At 32.3% G+C, this 22,402-nt stretch overlaps 1 protein-coding gene across 1 annotated transcript; it reads left to right on the top strand.

Annotated features, from left to right (window-relative positions):
• Positions 1 to 6,442: 6,442 nt before the first annotated feature.
• On the top strand, positions 6,443 to 10,719 carry LOC110097902 (methionine adenosyltransferase 2 subunit beta). Its single transcript, XM_020824539.2, has 4 exons — positions 6,443 to 6,751; positions 8,050 to 8,209; positions 9,806 to 9,993; positions 10,285 to 10,719. Exons 1-4 carry the CDS (start codon positions 6,521 to 6,523, stop codon positions 10,426 to 10,428), a joined length of 723 nt encoding a protein of 240 aa, XP_020680198.1. The 5' UTR covers positions 6,443 to 6,520; the 3' UTR covers positions 10,429 to 10,719.
• The last annotated feature ends 11,683 nt before the right edge of the window (positions 10,720 to 22,402 follow it).

Here is a 22,402-nt window from a genome sequence, read left to right on the forward strand (position 1 = left end):
CAGTTTGGCAACTTCAGTCGGATTTAGGATTGATTTTGGGCAGTTTTTTATTATTTTTAAATAATATTCTAGAAAAGAGAAAATTAATTTTTAAAAAAATTACTGGAATACTACTTTAAAAATAGTTAAAAAATCGTTCCGAGCAAATTCTTAGTAATTCGAATTCAAATTTAATAAATTTTGAGGTTGTTAAATTCTTAAAATTATTTGGCATGATATATATTAAATTCTAGAAATTGTTTGGCAACTTAATCAAGTATTTAAGATAGTTGGTTCATTTGACAATTAAATTTAATATGTTTTGAATTTAATTTATGTGTTAATTGTGAATTATTTATGAATAACATACTTGGAAGCTTGTTTAATTAGTCAATAAATTAATTAATAATTTAATTACTAATTGTAATATTAATTATCTAATTGCTTAGATATTATTTTAATAAATATCTAAATGCTATTTATAAGAATAATTCTTTAATTATAATTTGAAAAAACTAATCATTTAATTACTATTTACAGTACTAATTATTTTTTAAATTATAAATTTTAATAACATTTCAATTACTAATTATACTTATAGTTATCTAATTAATTAATCTAACACTAATTAAGTAGTTACTTAATATTTATACTACTAATGACCTAATTAATTATTTCTTTCTTAAATCATAGTAATTAAACTAATGAAATCATCATCTAATTAAAAAATTAAGAACTAATCTTATAAGTGTGTAGGTTTTTCCTCTTTTCTTTATCATTGCTTTTGGAATGAGGTAGAGCTTTTTTGTGCAGCTTAGTTGGTTTGCATGAGGTAGAGCTTAGAATTAGTCGCTTGCAATTGCCTATCTAAAGTTTGTTTTTCCTCTTTTTGCATACTTCATTGTTGTTTTGCTTCACGTGAAGTTGAGTTTTGCAAGTATCAAAGGTTCTCTGCCTCGTTCAAAGATGTTTTTCCTGTCGGAACAGAAGTGACAACAGGAGTTTGTCGCAACGATAATAATATTTTCTCCTCTTTCGCGAGATTCTTCTACTTTAATTCGTAAAATCATGTGATATATAAATTCGTAAATCCGTCGATTGACAAGGTTTAGTAAATCCAGGATTTACTAGGAATTTGGATTTACTGCACTCTCGAAAACTATTTAGCAGGATTTATCGTAAATCAGACATAAATTCTGCTACAAATATGATACCAAAATACCCCTGCATATTGTCAACTTTAATCGGCCATGTGAGGGATAATGTAATAGCTAGTATTTTGATCCATACAAATATTTTTTTAATGAGTCGTTACAAGACAATCTTGAAAACCGTTTTGGTCATAAGAGATATACGATTGTGTTTTAATTATGATAAATTTTTCGCAATTTTTTGACAAATGCAAATCCTTAAGAAATTGTCACATATTGATACAAGTGGGGATTTTGTTAAAAAAAAAAAATTATGAATTTCATATTAAAAATTTTGATTAAACTATATAATTAAATAATTTTATATTTTTTTAAACAAAATATCCTAAGTCACTATCATTAAAACCTTTTGAAATCATTTTCTCTTCTTTAATTGGCTAATAAAGATCTATTAGAGGAAATTGAATAAAAATGTGAGGAGAGAGAAAAAGAAAATCTGAATTCGGAGGTTGCAAATATATTTTTGTTGGTCGAGCCTGTTGAAAAAATTATTCATCTCAATGTAAGAAATCATTGCCCTATTTCCAATTTTAATAATTTTATGTTTTAGATATTTTTCTAAATAAATTTGTATTTCTGTTACCGAAAATTGAGGATAATTTTGCATTTGTAAAATTTTCACAGCATAATTTTTTATATGTGATAGATGTCGTTAATATGAATATTTCGATAGAAATATATTAATTTTTTACTGATTAAATTGGAAGTTATGATTTTTAAAAGTAAATGTATAGTTGACAAAATTTATAGATTTCATTCTATTTATATATTTATGCATTTCATGTATGATATTGACTTACATTGCATAGAAAAAATATAACATTTGCATGTAAGTAAAGAAGACTGATTGTTAACACTATAATGAATATGAATTGACTATTAAAATATAATACCCTATGTGGGAGGGTGGGCAGACGAACTTTTTTTTAAATAAAAGGTTGGTGGTGTAATCTCAATTTTAATATATAATTTATTGACTGAATTATGCGAACGGATAGAAGATGACGATTCTTAAATGATTACTGAAAGTTGCATGTAAAAATAAATTATTATATAAATAAGTATATGTATTTATAGATTGATGGCAATGACAAATAACAAATATAAGAAAATATTACATTAAAGTTGCACGTCATGTCTTATTTTTAATAATTATCTCACGATGATATATTACTTGATAATACATTAAATTGATTTATAAATTGATAGCTCATACTGACATTAATATTGATATAATATAACATAACATAGCATAGCATACTAGCATGACTTATTTGATGACTTTATTAATCGTAATGATTTTATTTTATTTTTTTAAGATTTTTATTTCTTATATTAGTGGTGATTAATATTTATTGGAATTAATCATAATATTAATTATTTTACCTTGCATTGAAAGCTTTAACAATGTTTTGGTTAGTTGATAGGCTTTCTAACTCATTATATGTTATTTAAATGATTTCAAACCATGGGATGGGTTATAATATTTATTCTTTTTTTTTATGCATTGATAGTAGTTATAGAATTTTGGTTATACGCCAATTTTTTTAGCTCGTTATATATGATTTAAATGATTTCAGGTCAAGGAAGGGGTTGAGATCAGTTAGAGTGAGATTGTCGGAGATCCCCATATTTTTTTGATATTTTGTTATGCATTTTATTTTATTCTTTTGTAGTTAAGAGTTTGTGATAGAATAATGATTGTACAGATCCCCTAGCTATTGTATATTGATTTTGAGAATAGATTAGTGAAATATTTTGACATATATAATTGTTAGTTGTTTTCACTGTATATATATTTATTACCGTGATGATTTATAGAAGTTCTGGTTGTTCAATTAAGAAGATAAGGTAAATAATTCATCTAAAATTATTTCTGGGGCGTTACAAATAACCTCATAATTGGCCATATAAGGGATTGTTTGAAATTTGTAGGTTCTACCTAAATTTTAGCTTATATGTGCTAGTGGATTTATTTTAATTTATATTACATGTGTAATAATATAATTTGTTGGTCAAATATTTTCTTATTTATTTATTAGTGGCTTGTGCGATGAGGAGTTTCATGGGACCAACATATTGAGAATGTGAAGAGTTATTGAGGGATAGGTTTGTGAATAAACTTGAGTTTCATTTGAGGCAACTTTATTATTGATTTATAAATTAGTTTTTTTAATAAAAAAAAATAATTCAAACAAAATTTGTGTGTTTAAAAAACAATGAGAATGTTGTCTCAAATGAAGCTTAAGGCCTCATTTAAGATAGTTTTTTACCAATGTTTTTTTGCTACTTTTAAGATATTTTTGAACTAGAAAGCAATAAGAAAAATATCTTAAACAATACATTAGGCTTCGTTTGGAATAACTTTCTTATTGTTTTACTTTTTATACCACAACCATTTTTTCCATCGTTTTAATATATTTATGTGCTAGGAAACTACTTCTTACAACAACTTTTAAAAAATTATTTTCTCTACAACATATTTACAACCACCTTTGTAAAAAACTACAACCGTTCAAAATGGATCATAAGAGTTCACGAGTATTAAAAATAAAGGAGAAATATGAGAGAAACTTCAATAGAATTTCTCATATCAAACAATGAGTATATTTGTATATTTATAGGAGCAAAATAAGATCATTTAGCAGCCATGAAATTAAATAAGTGATTAAAGCATATAAAATTGGAATAATTAGAGCAAACTGATTATTGAGGTCGACAATTATTATGTGGTTGAAATATAAGAATCAATGACTTTGGTCCAAATATTTGCTATCTAAAGTCTAGTGAAAGTGTATTGCATTTGAATCTAAGAGGAATATTCATATACACCTCTTCTTCCATATCTCTATCTAAAAATGCCTTTAACATATAATTAGTTTAGATTAGAGAGAGAGAATGACTCGGACATAGTTAATCTTAGCAATTAGTGCAAAAGGTTCGTAATATTCTATGCTATAAGTTTAAGTAAATCCTTTTATAACCAACAAAGATTGCATCTTTAAAGTCCTATCGGCCTTATTTTTTATATCGGGGATTCGTTTTCATTCAATTGTTTCACTTCGTTCTCGTAAGATTATGAATTTTCTTGCGTAATTCTTTTCAACTATTTTCATTTTTTCGTAAGTAGCGTCTCTCAATTCAGATGTTTTTATTGGTTCATTGAAAATATTCACAATAAAAATGTTGATTGTAATAGCCATAAACTAAGAAGATATATATATATTCTTTTAAGAAATGCATTACTTGATGAATATTTTATATAAGATTTCGTTATTAGTGTAACTTTCCTATGAATAATTAAGATGTTAAGGTCAGAGTATTACCTTGTGAATAATGATCGAAGCTTGATTCAACTGAGTCATTTTGGTGTGGAGGAATACTTGATGCATTAATGTTATTCTTTTTGTGCTCCTGTGTTTTGTATAAACTATGTATTTATATCTTGAATGTTATGAAATTTTCAATGGGAACAATGTTTTGAACTTCACAGTGGTCTATAAGAGATGGATGTTGGAGATCAATAGAATGTAAGAAAACTCATATTTATAGAGTTAAAATCCTCCCTTTGAACATGAGCTTTGAAAAAACAAGTTTTTTCATAAAATTTTACACTCATTGAAGTATAAATTTTATTATTATATTTTAATATTCTTATTTATATCCTTGTTGGTTTGGACAATGGCCACTAAAGATGTACTTAGTGGCTTTTGTGTTGAATTTGTTGCATTTATGAGTTGATATATGGACAAATACATAACCTCAAACATTTTTAAGAGGGATGGTGGAGATAAGTATGTTTGTGGGGCATATTTTGAGAAGAACTTGGCAAGGGGTTTTAAATTTGAGGCTATTTGATGTCCTTCAATTAATGAGGTATGCAACAAATAGGAGAGCTTCTTCCATTATAAATCAAATATAAAGAAGAAAATCTACGCTGAATTCAATGATCCATCAAATCGTGGCACCAAATTGTGAGTAATCAAATATAACGAAGAAATAATGTGAACATCTTGATCCAATGGATTGTATGATAAGAAAGACATCACATGAAATCATGGGGTTGTGACATAGATGACTTTGAAAATTGTGGGAGACAAAGTTTCCAAAATGAGGAACTTTGAGCCATGCACAAGGAGCTCACAATACAAATAGCTACATATTAAAAATAAGAGAAAAGTATAAGAGAAACTTCAATCAAAATTCTTATACCAAACTACAAAAAATATTGCCTATTTATATGAGCAAAACAAAATGAACAACTAGTCTTAGAAAAAAAAAAATTAAAGCAGACAAAACATGAATAATGACAGTATACTGACCAATGAGCTGGACAATCATAATGTACTTGAAATATTAGAAATATCAAAATTTCATGTTTTAACCATTGAAGTGCTCCACATTGCCGGATATTTGATTGTCTGTAATGATCACACATAATCAAAAATTGAAGTTTTATTATAGTAGGTAAAGTAAACACATATATCATACTCTTTTAATATGGTCTTTTGTGCTATTATATTCTTTAACCTAGGCCTTGCTTTCTTTGTCTATTAGACTTTAGTAATTGGACGCCCCATTATAGTATGTATAAATAATAATGATCAAGTAGATGTTTCTATGCTAGGTTTAGTATTAGACATAGAAAATCAAATTACATGTATTGAGAAAATCAAAATGTAGGAAGTTTAAAAATATTGATATATGATTTAAAGCAAAAGGAGTGTAGGTAAAATTTTGAAGCATATGTAGCATATCATTTAGTTCTTTTTTTATGTATTCAAAGTCCACCTCATTTGGACGAGTTCCAAATACAACTCAAAGTAAAGATTTAGTTGCTAGATGCAACCCATTGCCGCTACCGTTTGTCGATTATTGCCCTTCATCATCACCATACCCGTTGTTGTCAATATGTCATCTGCAGTAAACTATTTGATATCACTGACCATTATATTTATTAGGCTTTATATTAAATTTATTTTATTTTAAACAAGAAAATAATGAGTTTTGTTCATTTTATACTTAAAAAATTCAAATATTTGAAATATATGACATTTTCTTACACTTTATTATATTATATTTTAATTTTTGAGAAAAATAAAAGATTCCTTAGTAGAGCGCATAACCTGTCCCGTTTTTTTTTTTTGGGCAATGACGAAATGCACAATTAAAAAAAAAAGGAAAATGTACAATTAAATTAAAATGAAAATGTACAATAAATATCGAGCTAACAACTTTAACACGATAATTTAAATATTACGCGAGCAAGCAACCGCGATGCAGAAAGGCTGTGAGCAATTCGTGTGTACAGACCATAGAGTGGCGTGAAAATGGCGGAGAGGAAGCGGGTTCTTGTCATCGGAGGAAGCGGTTATTTAGGGCAACACCTGCTGGACGGGCTCGCCAAAGCCGACAGCGAGACGCCTTTCGATTTGGCTTTCACTCACCACCGTCCGATCCCGCCGCCGGAGCTGATCGATGCCGTCTCCCCCGTTTATCCCTTCCGTGTCGACGTCCGTACTGGCGAGGGCTTCGAATCCATCTCCAACACATTTGGAGAGGTCTGCATTTTTGTTTTGATTGTTCCCTTTCTTCTTTTTGGTTCGGAGAAGTTAAGCGGGAAAGCCGAAGGAATGTTGTTTATCTCATAATTAGATCTTGGCTGTTTCATATGGTTGTAATTCATAACAAAGTGATTTCATGGAAATTGGAATAGATATGTATTTTTGTTTATGATTATTCTTAAAGCTAGTGAAAAGGTGAAGTAAAACGAAACCATAAATAACATTAACATTGTGCTTGTGCTTTAGCTTATTGATGGTTGCTTCTAACCAAATGAAAATTGCTTTTCACTTGTTTTCTCCCCAACCTAATAAGTGGTTTTAAACTAATTTCAATTCAATTCATTTACCAATTTCATTTTTATTTTCTTGTCATTGCAACTTCTTAAGTTTTGTGAAACCAAACAGTTCACGAAGGACAAAGTTTCGGGCCCAAATTACTGGATATATGTGTTAATTTTTTTATGTTTTTTGGGTGTTTAAGGAAGTTTGAGCGTCTGGTATTTTGTTCAGTAATTTATTAAGAATTTCTTCATCAACTAATACTTATCGTCCATCTTATTAGATAAACTTCTTGAAATATGTCAACTTATAAGCTTCCTTGTTGTTTTTAGGATTTTTTCCCCTTTGTGTTTAGTTTCTTGTGAGCATGTGATATTTATTTTTGTGCTTATCATTGTGTTCGCTAATTTGGTGACCATCATTTAAGCATTCTTAATTTCATAAAATAGATCATTTTGGGTTAAGAGTTTTCTTATGCATTCTCACTTTTATGAATGTTATGTAATATTTTTATCTGACCAGTGGGTTATCAGTATTATTGATTTTAGTTTTTGGCTAAGACTGCCCTTGCTTCATTTAACATGTTGGGTTAATTTGCAGTCCCTTATTTTTCAGTGATGGCATGGCCAACTTTAGCCTATTTCTTAGCCCAATCTGGTTAAATTGTTGTCAACAATTTGTGACTCTTCCTAAACATTTAAGGCCTGGCTTGTTACTCCCTGAAATGTTGTAGCACCACAAATGTCAAATTATTGATTTCATGAATTATGGCATAGATGATAGCTGTTAAGCTAACGTGGATTCTCAACTTTTACCAAAGTTGACTATGGAATGGTAATGGCGATTTGGGTAAACATTCATTAAGTTTTCTCTGAAACTGGTCCGTTAGGATGGGGGTGGGGGTGGGGGTGTTGTTTCAGTCAGTGCAAATCTATATTATAGGCAGTTATTATTTTATCTTATGCGTAATTTATCTTGATGTTTATGTAATTTTATGTATTTGAGCTTGCTTTCAGCCACACGTTGTTGTTAATTGTGCCGCACTCTCTGTTCCTCGTGCATGCGAAGTGGATCCTGTCACAACCATGGCTACTAATTTGCCCACCTCCCTTATTAATTGGTTATCAAGCTTCAAGGACAACAATATTCTGTTAATTCATCTTTCTACTGATCAAGGTAAACCTTATTGTTTATTCTTTATTTATAAATTATCAAACTTGCTTACATCAACCTCTTCACATTTTACCCTATTTTCCTCATTTTCCACCTTGCATGTTGCATGTGTCAGCCCAGCACATGAACTGCATTACGATGCTGTTGACAAATTAAATGTTATGTTGGTTAACTTCTAGTGGTTGGCATAATTTTTTTGGGACCTTTTTCAAGGACATTTATTTGTCTATTCTAAGCATGGTTGTAAAAATCGGAGCAAAGATAGCACCAAAAAAGAGAGAGGTTCAAAGTTTAATAAGTTGACCGGGATTGAACCGCAGTCAAAACGCGGTTGAGCTGGATAATATAATAAATATTAAAAATATTTAAATGATAACATAACAATGTAATAATTATGAAATAATATAATTTTAGGATTAAAAAATAAATAAAATTCATACGTAAATAACATATTATATAATTTTAAATTTAAATGAAAATATCCCCAATCATTAATTTTAATTTATATTTAATACAAATTTAGTTTATCTATAGATATATAAATTTAATATGAATAATTAAAAACTGATTATTATTAAAAATCAAATATATTAAATTAAATTATTATTTTATATTTAATTTATTAAATAAAATTATTTATTTATATAAAATAGTAAAATTGAACCGGTTCTTAAAAATTGGGGCTGTCGAAATCGGGACTAGTTCGACAGCCGCTTCGAACCGGTTTTATCTTGTTCCGATTTTATCTTGTTCGATGTGAAGACAATTTAAAAAAACTGGCTGGTCCAGTCAAGTTTTTAAAATAATGATTCTAAGATAAAACTAAGTTGTCTCTGCACAACATTGTTAGCAGATTGTTTTTATATTGCTTTCAAAGGCTAAAGTATAATCATACTTTTTTATAAAGTAAACTTGACATAAGTGATCTTAAATTTACTCAATTAGTGACATCTTTGAAATTGTTATAAGATTGTTGAGGTTGGAATCGGATTGTGGGCATGTAAGTACATAAGCAAATGGTTAAAACATCAATGCCTAAGCTAACATTGAAAGATTGGCCGCATAGAGAGGCCCATCAATCAATAGAAGCAAATCCAAATCAAAGTGCACAAATGATCTCTAGTTACATCAACAAGCCTAGTGATGTGTGCAACAGGAGATAAGCAGATTCTGATAACATGCAAACAGGCGGGTGAAGCCAAGGATGAGAATGGCTAGCTCCCATGAGGCAAAAGCCAATTGCAGTCAGAGATGTACATTTAATATTTAATTGAAGGTCATAAAACAAATATATACTCACCTCCATTTAATTTATGATTGATTTAGTTTCATACGATGGAATAGAAAGTCCAGTATTACTTGTCTTAGTTTAATATTGGGTGGGTATGTTTTGCTCTATGGATGTTATGTTTTTGCTAACTTTTGTATGCACTGGATAAGTTTTCTTGTACTTCTTTAATCTGGATACTTTTTTAGTAATAATGGCATTGCTTGTCAGTTTCTATAATTATTATAATATTTCTCCCTTTGTCCTACAATGCTGTTTTTATTAGGCGATGGATGGTAAGAAATATCTAATATGAATTACCGAATTACCAGTTTATGAAGGGTCGAAATCATTCTACAAAGAAGAAGATGAAACAGCTCCAGTGAACATGTATGGAAAATCTAAAGTGGCAGCCGAGGAGTTTATTTCAGAACATTGGTCTAACTTTGCCATTTTGCGTAGTAGTATAATCTATGGACCACAAACATTGTCTCCTGTCTCAAAGTCCCTCCCTATACAGGTGATAATAAGAAGTTCAAACATTACTTTTGTTTATTTGTTCTTTGAAGGACTCCCATCTATGGGGATTTTCTTCTTTGCTCACTGCATACTTTAGTATCTTACCCTAGTCTTTCATGTATGATCTGGTTGGCTTTTCATGGATGAGTTCTGTATTGCTCTTTGGTTTCTAAATCCTTCTCTTTGATCTGTCATGAGGCACAGTTTTGCTTGAGGAATTTTAAATCCACATAAATCTTAATTATCAGATGTTCTTTTTCATTGCTCAGAAATTTATGTCTATTTAGTGCAGTGGATCGACAGCATTCTTTCACGCAGTGAAGAAATAGAGTTCTTCCATGATGAGTTTCGGTGCCCAGTTTATGTCAAAGATGTCGTTAATGTTATATTAGCATTGACCAAAAAGTGGATTTCAGGTATGTCTCCACACACTTGAGCTAATAGGCGTTAAATCCTTGAATAAAAAGGTCAATCTCAATAAAAAATAAATACATGCACCAACCTGACAAGCTGCTGCCCTAGAGGCAAGATTTACATCTTTGGCGCTGAGATAGTTTACAACTACTTTTGGTTCACATCTTCTATCATTTCTATTTCCAGTATCCTCTCAACTGATTTTCTTAACAATGGGATTTGGAAGAAATTGTATCAGGATATTCTTGTACATTTTCCATCATTTTGGATTAGAATAACAGGGAAAAATAATAAAATATTGAAGGTAAAGGTTAGAAGTAGAAAATATTTAAATAAAAAAAGAAAACAATTGATGAGGACATCGATCCAATGTTCAAACAGGTGTATTGCCGGAAGCATCGCAGATCGACGGCCACGATTCAGAGCTTATATTTTTAGTTATTATGCATTTTATTTTATGTATTCCTTTTGTACCCTTATGTTGAGTTGAGTCATGTTGGGGCCCTGAGGGCAATTAATATTTTGTCGTCTTAAAAAATTCAAAATTGTAATATCTCATAGTTGTAAGTCTTGGTTTTATGCATATTTTTATTCCATGGGATAGCAGGACGTTGCATCCCTGCTTTGTCACCATGAGAATTATGCCTTTATGCACAGGACTGAAACTGAATATATATATATATATATATAAGTGTGGATTCCAAGCACCCCCATTCATGGGATATGGAGTAATTAGGACATGGTATATTGGATTTCATCACTTGGATTTTTCAATAATCATTGATAAAAATAATTTCTTAGGCGGTTTCCCTCTTATGATTCTATTTATTTGTTTCTCTCTTTTGTCTATCCTATTTCCTTCCATTTACATATATCCCTTAAAGATGAACTTGAATGGAGGCAAAGGGATTGCGGGAAGGATGAACTTGAAAGGTGGCAAAGGGTTGGGGAAAGGATATTATATTGTATAAAGAGGGACCTGAAAGTTTTGATTTAGATTTAAAGAGGCTGTGATTTGGAGTGTCAATTATGAAGTGCCAACAACAGTATGTTATGCTAGTGATTCCATCTTTCCCATATATTTTGGAAAGGAGCGAGTTAGACCAGATTTTAACATTAGAATGCCTCAATCTTGAAAAATAATGACAAATTTTTCCCTTTGAAGACCAATAACAAGCTATAGTAATTCAGAACTCTCTTAGACATATCTAGAAGAGAAAATGATCCCTCAATTCTTTGTGAGGGATCAAAATAGTCCCCAATTCTTTTGAGAGATCAATTTGGTCCCTCAACTCCTTAAAAAGTAGAATGCCTCAATCTTGAAAAATAATGACAAATTTTTCCCTTTGAAGACCAATAACAAGCTATAGTCATTCAGAACTCTCTTAGACATATCTAGAAGAGAAAATCATCCCTCAATTCTTTGTGAGGGATCAAAATAGTCCCCAATTCTTTTGAGAGATCAATTTGGTCCCTCAACTCCTTAAAAAGATGTATTTTTTATCATAATATCAAATTTTAGGGTTAATAGTGTTAAATCATAGGGTATTTTGGTCATATTTTAATTAAAATTTTTATTAAATAAAATTTTCAAGTAATAGTATTTATAAAAAAAAATATTAATGATGAGGAGTTGAGGACATCGTCAGAGATTTCGACACATGTACCATTAGGAGACGCCGGAGATCGACGACCATGATCATGAGTTTTATTTTGAGTCATTTTATGTAGTAGTTTATTTGATTTTTATGTTTTTCCGTTTTTGCCCTTATGGGTAGTTAGTTGCTAATGTAGCCCAAGGGGCATTTTAGTCTTTTATTTTTTTGTCATTTGGAGGCCTACATATATGGTCATTTTCCTATGTATGATTAGTTCTTTTGAAAATAAAATTTTAGAGTTCATGTTCTTCTTTGTGAGTTGCACCTCCACGATCTATTAGTGAGTTTCGTAGGAGAAGCTAGAGGCTCTTTGTGAGTTATAGGTTCTTTCTTGTTCTACTATTCTCTTTCATTTCTCTTGATCTCATGTCGTAGTGCGTTTGGATTGGAGCCTCTTGTGGGAAAGTTTGACATTCTCAATCTTGATCCTAAAATTTTCCCCCAATCTCCCCTCCCTGGCCCTGCCGCCACTACTCCACGCAGTCGCAGCCGCCGGCCACCTGTGGCCCCCATTGCCGCCAGTCCCCAAACGCAGCCGCCGTCGGCCAGCCGCCGCCCAGCATCCCGGCCAGCATCCGGCCAGCCACCGAGCCAGATTCCGCGCGGCCAGCCAGCAGCCCCAACCCTTCTCTGTTTTCAGAATTTGAAATTCCATGTCAAGGCTTAATTTCCTTTCCTATTCTATCATCTCCTCATAGTAAGGCAAATTTGGGCCTGTTTAATTCACAGAAAGTTTTTCCACGGGATTAGCAGCAAAGCTATTTAGGGCATCCTTTCCTTGTATAAGTAAACGCTGATAATCAAGTATCAGATTTAACTAATTCCCGTGAATGCCTCATGAGAAGCCAGCAATTAATCCCGATTGCTCCATCCTTTCTCCTTAATCCCCCATTTAATCACCACTTAAAAGCCCCTCTTAATTTCCCCTCCTCTCTTGCTCTAATTTCAAATTCAAATCTGAAATTGGGAAATTTAAAATTGCAGCCATAATTTAGAATCTGAATAAAATTCAGAAATTTTTTGTTTTCTCTCCACCATAGCCTAACCAACCCCCTCCGTTTTCCCGCCCACCCGAGCCCTCTTTCCTCTTGGTCTCTCCCCTTGCCCTCTCATCTACAAGCAAAAGAGATGTATGGCGGATTCCGGAAGTTTGCAATGGGCTTGTGTTCGATCGCCCATTGACAATCTTGACGTCATAACAATCGCATTCTTTGGACGCGGGCATTTGACTTCTGACCGACGACACCCGTTGGAGCCTACTTGGCCGGATCCTCACGACTCTCATACACGTCATCGACAAACCAACGTCCAGACTCCGAGGGGATATTGGCGGCCGCGACCACTCTCCAAATTCCCGGCTTCTTCGCCCGGCGACGAGAGTCCTCGGGATCACTGTCTACTAGTGCCTCACTAAGTTACTGCTACGATCCTCCTCCGCTAGCCACCACTTTTCAAACGATGGGAAGGCTTCAAGGTGAATGATTTTAAAATTTTAAGCGTGTGCGCTTTAGTGAAAGTTATTTGCATTATTTAGTTATCTTTTGAGTTATATTTTTTGCACAGACTTTTGTACTCTCAAGGTAGGTCAATGCCTAACACACCCGCTTAATCTATCACGAATTTTTCCTTGAATCCTAATTGAGTAAGCTAAATTTTATTGTTAATGTTGAAAGTTAAAACTTTCAACACTAATCTCTCAAGTGCAATTCATGTTTTCACCGCTTGTTGTTTCACAATCAATAAACATTTCTTTACATGTAAACGTAGTCATTCTGTCCTTTTGGCATGTGGTGCATTGCTGTTTTTATGGTTGGCATATCCCTGCGTCCGAATGGGAAATTGGTTTTACTGTAGTAGGGTAATCGTTCGATATCGTTTTTCTACAAAATGAATGCTTGTATCTATAGGTTTCTCATGATTAATGGTTCAAACTATTCATGACAGCTTATAAATCTATGTAATGACTGGCAAAGTTGAATAACTGTAGTCGTCAGTACGGTTCCTTTAGAATAAAACTAACTGGTTTTTTGTGATTAATTTTTATGTTTTCCGGCTTTCATTTATTGCGATTTCATATTCTCTTCTAACCGATGGAAATCAATAATTAATTTCTGAATGTTGGCGGACCTGATCAGATTGTCCAGCGGCACAAATGGCTGTGGCGGTGCTGACTATCGAGGCTATGAATCTTCATTGATCAAATTGGTATTGCAGCATCTGTAAGTATTAAATCTCTCTCAAACACATGTGGGACTCCTCATATTTGATTTAATGTTTGCCCGCTTAAAAATTCAACCGAGGTCGACATTATGTCAAAAAAATCAAATGTTAACCACGTACATGTTGATTTTTCTTTATGTTTTAATATGTTGTCTGGGATATTAAAATTTTGAATGAGGAAAACTTACTATATCCTATTTAGTGCATGAAGCTTTCCTTTTGAAGAGTCAACCTGTCTCAATGCAATCGATGTATTGCATGACTTGCGGGGTATTATTCTTCATGTTTTTTTGGTGTAAAATTGAATCAAAAGTAATGATTATTGTTTGAAATGGTTAAACATTTCATTATGAAGTTGAGTCGATGAACTCAAATGTAACTAATCTAAAACGATGAAACTGTTAGGTCTTGTCGGATAATGTTGTCCCGCATGAATAGGATTCTTGGTAATCCTGATTTTATGTACGCAAACTCACCATTCACAATGTTGACGAAGAGATTTGGAGAAGAAAAACCTTACTTTTATGCACAAGTATATCTCTATTCTAATAGTTCAATTCATAATATATAATAAATAAATAAATAATTACATTAATCTCATTATTTTCTCTTAATATAATCCTTCCTAACATTAGCTACTAACTTGGAAAGAGATTTATGTGCATCTCGGAAGAGAACTCATGATCTTAGGTAAGCCTTCCATGGATCCCCATCCTAGTCAGGATCAATCTGGTAAAGGACGCTGAGATTTAACACTGCCCCCTCAAGCTGGGGAATACAGTTGGCCATTCCTACCTTGTTATTGTCAAAAAAGGCAGAGTTATCAAGTTCTTGGTAAAATATTTGCAAGCTAATCTTTTGATGACCATTGTCTAATTTTGCCTTTATAAAAAAGTTTATCAATTCTATATGCTTGGTCCTTCACGGCTGAGCTTGATTGGTGAGCTATTATGATTGTTAATTTGTTGTCACATTTTGTACGCTTCATGGGTCATTCCCTTGATGCCATGGTCTTCTAGAATCATCTGAATGCCATCAATAGCTAGAGGCATATCTCAAGGACATGACTATGTATTTGCCTTCTTCACTAGATTCTTGTCACCACCTATGTTCTTCTTATTTATGTAACTAGGATTCCCACGGAATAAGCAATATTCTTGAGGTAGATGCTATTATGGTGAATCCTGTGTAATCTCATCAATATAATGTTTTTTGTGGTTATTTCACAGTTTCTCTAAAGAGAATCACTTTTCTCTAGTTCTCCTTAAAGGTAGTGTATGTATTTCGTCCACAACTTACATATTGAGTTTTTGTTTTTGAATTGTGCATGGAATTGGCTAACATGTTTACAATAAATAATTATACTATGGTCTGAGTGTAGGAAAAGGTAGATCAATTTAACCCTAAGTCTTAGGTAATCTCCCTATCTACATCTGGATCCTCTTTAGCTTCCCAATTGAGATATGGTTTTGTTAGTGTTGGTGTCCATTTTAAAGCTAGTTTAGTCTGCTTTTTCTTTAAAAAGATCATTGATGTATTTATGTTTGAAATGGAAATTCCTCTGGTGGGTGGGTCCAACTTCAATTTCATAGGAAATATTTTTAATCCTACAAGTTCTTTCATATCAAATTCTTTGATAAGATATTTTTCCCATAGAATCACTTTCTCCTTTTTCACTCATTTTCAGTCAATATGGATCTCATTCTCATAAACTAGATAATATTTGACTTCCCTTTGAGTTCTGAGTGCTGAAGAATAATATATGATCTCCTTGAATCTGTCGATAACCTTAAGAGTAAGACTTTTTGAGAATCTCCAAACCAAATCAAGCTTTAGGTGATTGTTTTAGTCCATATAGGTCTTTTCTAACATACACATTTTTGTCACCGATAAATTTTTTTCTTAATTCCTTGTGGATTTTGTATTAATTACAATTTTATGAAAATTTTAATCCTAGATTCATAATTGATCATAACTAATTTTTAAGGCAATTTGAATTAATTTTTATCAAGAGGTTTGTTATACATATTATTTTGCATGATTTTTCTTCTAGCAGTCGGGAGAAACTAATTTTATCTCCGCAGAATTATTTTATATGTTATTATTGGCATTTTTTAGGACACACGTTAGTCTCTAGCATTTATATTACTTGCTCCATTCATTGCATGATCTGTTCTAACTTACATGAGAGTATTTCATAGAAATGATTATTAATTAATACAATTATAAGTGAATTATTATGTGAGAAAGGCATTATCATTTATTAAACTTGGCAATGCATTGAAAACTAAAATGCGCCTCAAACTGAAAATTTTAGAAAATTCTGGCATTCATCCAATTTTTCAAAGTATTTAATTTGAAACTGTCAATTTCTTGAATTATTCTTTTCATTTTCTTTGTGAATCTACATATAGCCCTCTATATGATACTAATATAAGCTTTTTCATGAAGCTATTTTACAGGTGACTCAATTTTAATGTTGATGATAATTCTTTTGATATCTATTGCATTGGCTGTTAGTGTGTGGGACATATCAATTTATGAATATGAACGACTCTGTTATTTGCAAGAAACGCCACAAATTTACTCTATGATACCAAATTCCTCAATTTGTCATAGTCAGATTTATCTTTAAGACGAAGCTAATTTGATGGAGCATTTACAAGTTTGTACTATCATAAACATTGAGTTAACATAAATAATTTTTAAAACATTGGAGTTTCATTTTATTAATTTTTGCAATGGTTCAACTTCCGTGAATAAAAAAATAAAATTTTTTTGACAACTTTGAATATTTGATTAGGCTTGCGTTTGGGACAATGTTCTTCCTTCTTTTAAAGCAGCTTGTTAGGCCGTCAAAGAGGCTGGCGAAACCGTTCATCCAGGATGGGTTTGGTAACAAAAAGAATGGCCCAAGGTGGAGCGGAACTAGGAGAAAGAGAGAGAGAGGAGGGGGTGGCTGGTGTGATTGGACTAAATAGTGAACGGTTCGAGGTGAGAAATTTTGAAATTAGAGCTGTTTAGATAATTAGTAATTGTCCTTTGCTTTATTACTTTCTTCTTGTTAGGGTTGGGTTAATCTTGAATTTGTGTAATCTAAATTTGAGATCTGAAGTTTGGTTTTGGGCACTAAGCAACATCGACTATCGATTTGGAGTGAAATCTCCCCTCGAAATGAGATTCATAGCATTCGGGATTTTGTTTCCTTTCCATCTCTTCATTCAATTTCGAGTGTTTTTTCTTCTCAGATTCCTACATATAATTTGTGACCTGCACTGTTTTGCTGGAACTTTTTTAATACCATTTTTTTTTTTAACTAAAATTATTTGTACGATAAAGTAGCAGAAGTTTTCTCAAAACAAGCCTAAATAAAAGTTTGTCGTCCTAATTTTAAATATTGATTGTGTGGATGTTAGTGAAGCACTGCCATTTTCTTCCATCAAAATAAACTGTTTTCATGCTAATTATGTATCTTCAAAGAACTTTTCTCACAACTTACAGTATGTTCTTCAGATAATCGTGGAGTTGTGTCCCAGCAGATATATCTATGGACATCAGCAAGCTGATTCAGGCGCTGGTATCAATCCTTTTTCATTTAAAGAAGGTATCAACTGACACTTGGAAGTGCTTCATGACCTTCGGTAATTTGAAAATCAAAAATCAAATGCGCTCTGTTTTAAAATGTATGTAATATTTGTTGTTTGAGTCACATTTTTTGAAAGTCCTCAATGATGGAGATCGATGCACTGATATATATTAGGAAAAGTTTTTTAAAAATTTTTTATTATTTTTTATGTAGCTCATCTTGATCTGTTGGTTGAAGCAGGAGTTTTGAACCTTATCACTAAAAGATCGAGTTATAAATTTGTATATATAATATGTATGCCGAGTTTTTTACATGTATAATTTTTTTTATATATAATTGTATATTTAAATTTAATTTTTATGATAAATTATTCTACTTTTTATGTACTTGATATGACTTTTGATAGAATTTACTGATTGTCATCTTCTTAAGGTAATAACACAATTCATAACTAATTTTCTTTTAGTTTGTTAAAATGTATATGCTAATTATACTACAATATATGAACTACAAATTAAAAAAAAAATTAATAAATTTAAAATTAGTCAGATGCCTATTATAGATTCAGATAGATTAGATAACAAATGTTCAACTATTTAACTAGCTCCTTTTCTTTCCCCTAACCTGAAAAAAGAAGGAAAAAGCGGCAATTTCTATGACTAAGTATGGATTAGGAAATGTAATTAACATTAAACCATTATTTTAAAAAAAAATTAAAAATAGGGGCAAATCGCACGTTTAAAAGCAACGAGAGTTAAGCAAATTCGCCCGTTTAAACGAGCGATTTATTTAGGAAAAACTAAAGATTGCCCATCAAACGAGCAATGTTTGTCTTGTTTAAAAACAACCGTGCCGAACCGTAATTCCCGACACCGTTGCCTTTCACTTACGCCACTTGGAGTTCGCCGTTTAATTAAGTTTTTAATGTGTTTTTATTTAATAGACATTTTGAATTTTCTTTTTGCTTTCCTAAACAGAAGGTAGAAGAAGGGAAAAATAAATAAGTGCATGCCATGGGTAAATTATAAATGTGAGGATAATTTAGGTGATGCTATATTTACGTTGGTTTTTTAGAAATCTATGGATAAAATCTGCAAAAAGAAAATGATTCATTGAGTATTTAATGTAATTTTTTTAAGTTCGTTATTGCTTAATCATGCAAAATGGAAATGTTCAAAGTTGAATAAATTTTTTTTTAATATTTTAGTATCCAATTTTATAATAGAAAAATAAACTTATTATGATTTTAAGGAGCAAAACTTTTTATTCATCAAAATAGTGGACTTTTTTTGGTTTAGCTTTTTTATGAAACTATAAAAAAACATTAACATTACATTTATAAAATTTACATTTAACCAGAAATGATAATATTAGCAATAGTGAACTTTGTGCTTGCGGAATTGATAGTGGATCATTAAATGTCACGTAAACTAAAATTTTAAAATTAAAAATTTATCTGCATGAAATTTAATTATATTTTTTGATTAAAAGATAAAGTTTTAATTTTTATCCTTTAAACAATTCTATTATTGATTTACTACTGGAAAAGTTATACGTTTGGTCTAAAAATTAAACATTATAGAAACTATATTAATATAATTTAATAATTAATACTAATATATATTATATATTTTTTCTGTAGAACTAATATCATAAAAATATACATTCAAATTTAGAAGAAAGATCTAAACAATCTCTTATAAATATAATTAAGCATGATATTTATATACTAAATTAAGAAGGATAAAAAGGAGAGCAACTTTTATGTATATATTCATTTCACAAAAGAAACAGTTGATCAACCCATAATTAATTGGTTCATTTTTTAAGATATATATTATCTCTCGCTGGAATATAATGAATAATGCAAATTAAGATTTTATTATTATGATTTAATCATCATTATAGTCATAATAGTAATCCATGTAAACGTTTTTATTTTTATTTTTATTCTTTTTATTCTAATATCCATCTGCTTAAAATAAAAATCAAAATAGCCTGCTAACAAAAAGTAAAATCCATAGCAAAATGACAAGAAATACTTGCTTTGCCTAGAATTTATTTGTAGGTGCATTCAAAATGATAGAAAATTAAAATGCACTTGAATAAAATTTTAACTTGATCTATTTCTTTCACTTGTTCAGAAGAACGATGATAAATATTTTTTAAACAGCTCCAAAAGAAAGTTAGGCTACGAGCATCTGTCTATTGCAATATTATACAAACAAGGATACCTTCTTCCAATAAGAATTCCAAACTTCCACGCCATCTTCAAAAAATTTATTTCCTACCAACAAGTAGAAAAACCATATTTTGTCAACTCAATAAGAAACATTCCATAACTTAAGGTGGCAGCTATAATGACAAGTTCATGTGATGGGGCATCAGAAATATCAGATCATCATCGAAAACGGTTTACCAACGACTGTGCGCCGATCTACGGCCACAATCGATTTCGCTTATATTTTTTTGAATCGAATGTTATTTTATTTTTCATGCAATTTTTATTATTTGCTTATGGTATGTTTATTTTTATTTTCCTTGTACCGCTTTTTGTAATGGGAGTGGTTCATTGTGTAAGGCCTAAGGGCAATTGTGTCATGGTTTCAGTTTGAGTTCTGTTTGTATGAGGCTATTTAAAGCCCCATTGTTTATTTTCAAGAATAATCGAATGATTATTAAGAATTTTCTCTACTCTTAGTTTAGAGCGAGAGCGGTTTGGGGCGTTCTTGGAGAGAACATTAGAGAGATCCCTAGGAGAGGGATATTGCGCAGTACCCCACCAACCTTGGAGAGGCCGGCGTTCGTGGTTTCGTTATCTTGTTTCCTACTTGTGTTTTCTCCGCCATCCTAGCCATCTAAGCTTCCCCTCGCGAGCTTTTGCGCCTTCTACCTCCCAAAATATGTCCCAATTCCCTTACCCACCTTTACCTGAACCCCTTACTTCCCACATCATCCCACGACCCTAGCTCCCCAAGCTGATCCAGCCGCGGCTTTACAGATCTAACCGCCGGCCACAAATCCAGCCCAAATCCCTTTTCATATAGTTTTTCCCAATTTGTGTAAGTGGATTCAGAAATAATTTTTAAAATTTAGTCTTTGAATTTTTTGAATTTCAAAATCTCTCCCTAAAATCACTCAACTAATTTTAGAAGTTTCTATTTTTAAGTTAAATTGGAATTAAAAATAGGACGTAATACATATTATATGTATGGCGAAAAGGTTTGGAGAAATCAAGGGACGGCGAGCACTGGCGCAGTCTCTAATGGCTGCCTTCCACGTGTTGAAAGCTTGCGGTCTTGCTCTGAAGTCCAGTGGAAGACTTCTCTTTTTGAGGCAGTTTGGTGGATCCGGTGCAATGATATTGCTAAATCCCTTGATGAGCCGGCGGTAGAAGTTTGGCCAATCCGACTGAAACTTCGAATTCTGTCACTGATCGTGGGATTGGCCTTCTTCTGTGATAGCCTGGACGCTTTTTGAGGGTCCATACGCACCCCTTGCTTGGAGATGATTAAAGCTAGAGAGAAAATGCATACATGTTCCTGGTGGCAAACTCACACTTTAGGAAAGTTTAATATGAGACTTGTGCCTCTTTTCAAAATAGCAAGCAATATTAGAGAGAATGATGGCGGTGATCTTCCGAGCGAAGTTTCCTATAGATGAGAATGTCGTCAAAATGACAACAACATTACTTCCCTATAATCGATTAAAGAACCTTCGTTCATGAGTTCCGCATGAAGGGTCGCCGGGGCATTGCAGAGCCCAAACGACATTTACGCGCCATTTCGAAGGCCCATCCCGCTTGAAGTCTGTCTTCCCCTCATCCCAGGGCGTATTGCGTATCGATGGTACCTCACTTCGGAGGTCATTTGAAAAGATAATGGCAACCAGCGAGCTTCATCCAGCATGTTCTTCAAGGAGGGGCACCGGAACGCGGTATTTTAAAGATTATCTTGTTAATAGTCTCTACCCTAATCCCCCCAAAACAAACACACAATAACGCAACTACGATCCTTCTTCGGTACAAGAAATGGCCCGGCACAGCACAAGGGCTAGGCTGGGTTGATCAGCTGCTTTTGAAGCAATTCCTCAACATTTCTGTAGGACGGCTGTTCCGAGGGCTCATTTATAATGTGGGAAGATTTGGTAGATTGGCCCCGGTCTGGAAAATCTATTTGGTGTTGTAAGACCTCATAATGGTGGTAATTCATTAGGCAGTTTCGCTGGGCCAGACTTCCTGTAACGGTAACGAAATGTCACGAAACGACAATTGGGTACTTTCTGCTCTATCCGCATTGACTGGACGTGTTGTTTGAAGCTATACCAGTGCTAGATACTAAATCTTCCTTCCAGATCCATAATGAGGTTGCTGGGCTGGAGACTCACAACATTGTTGGATTTTCCTTGGTAACTCTTCTCATGCCGCTCGCAGCGAGTCGTGGAAGCAAACGAATCTTTCGTTGCTTTTCCACTCGAAACTGTATGTATTGGCGGCATCCGTCGTAGACAGCTCCGTATCGAATTGCCACGGA

Source organism: Dendrobium catenatum, unplaced genomic scaffold (assembly GCF_001605985.2).
Source record: "Dendrobium catenatum unplaced genomic scaffold, ASM160598v2 fragScaff_scaffold_1720, whole genome shotgun sequence".
NCBI lineage: Eukaryota > Viridiplantae > Streptophyta > Magnoliopsida > Asparagales > Orchidaceae > Dendrobium > Dendrobium catenatum.

Excerpts from the sequence above, each read along its gene's own strand:
- LOC110097902 (XM_020824539.2), top strand. The coding sequence starts at position 6,521 with ATGGCGGAGAGGAAGCGGGTTCTTGTCATCGGAGGAAGCGGTTATTTA. Across the intron at positions 6,752-8,049 it reads TCTCCAACACATTTGGAGAG|CCACACGTTGTTGTTAATTG; the intron begins GTCTGCATTTTT and ends GCTTGCTTTCAG. Across the intron at positions 8,210-9,805 it reads TCATCTTTCTACTGATCAAG|TTTATGAAGGGTCGAAATCA; the intron begins GTAAACCTTATT and ends CCGAATTACCAG.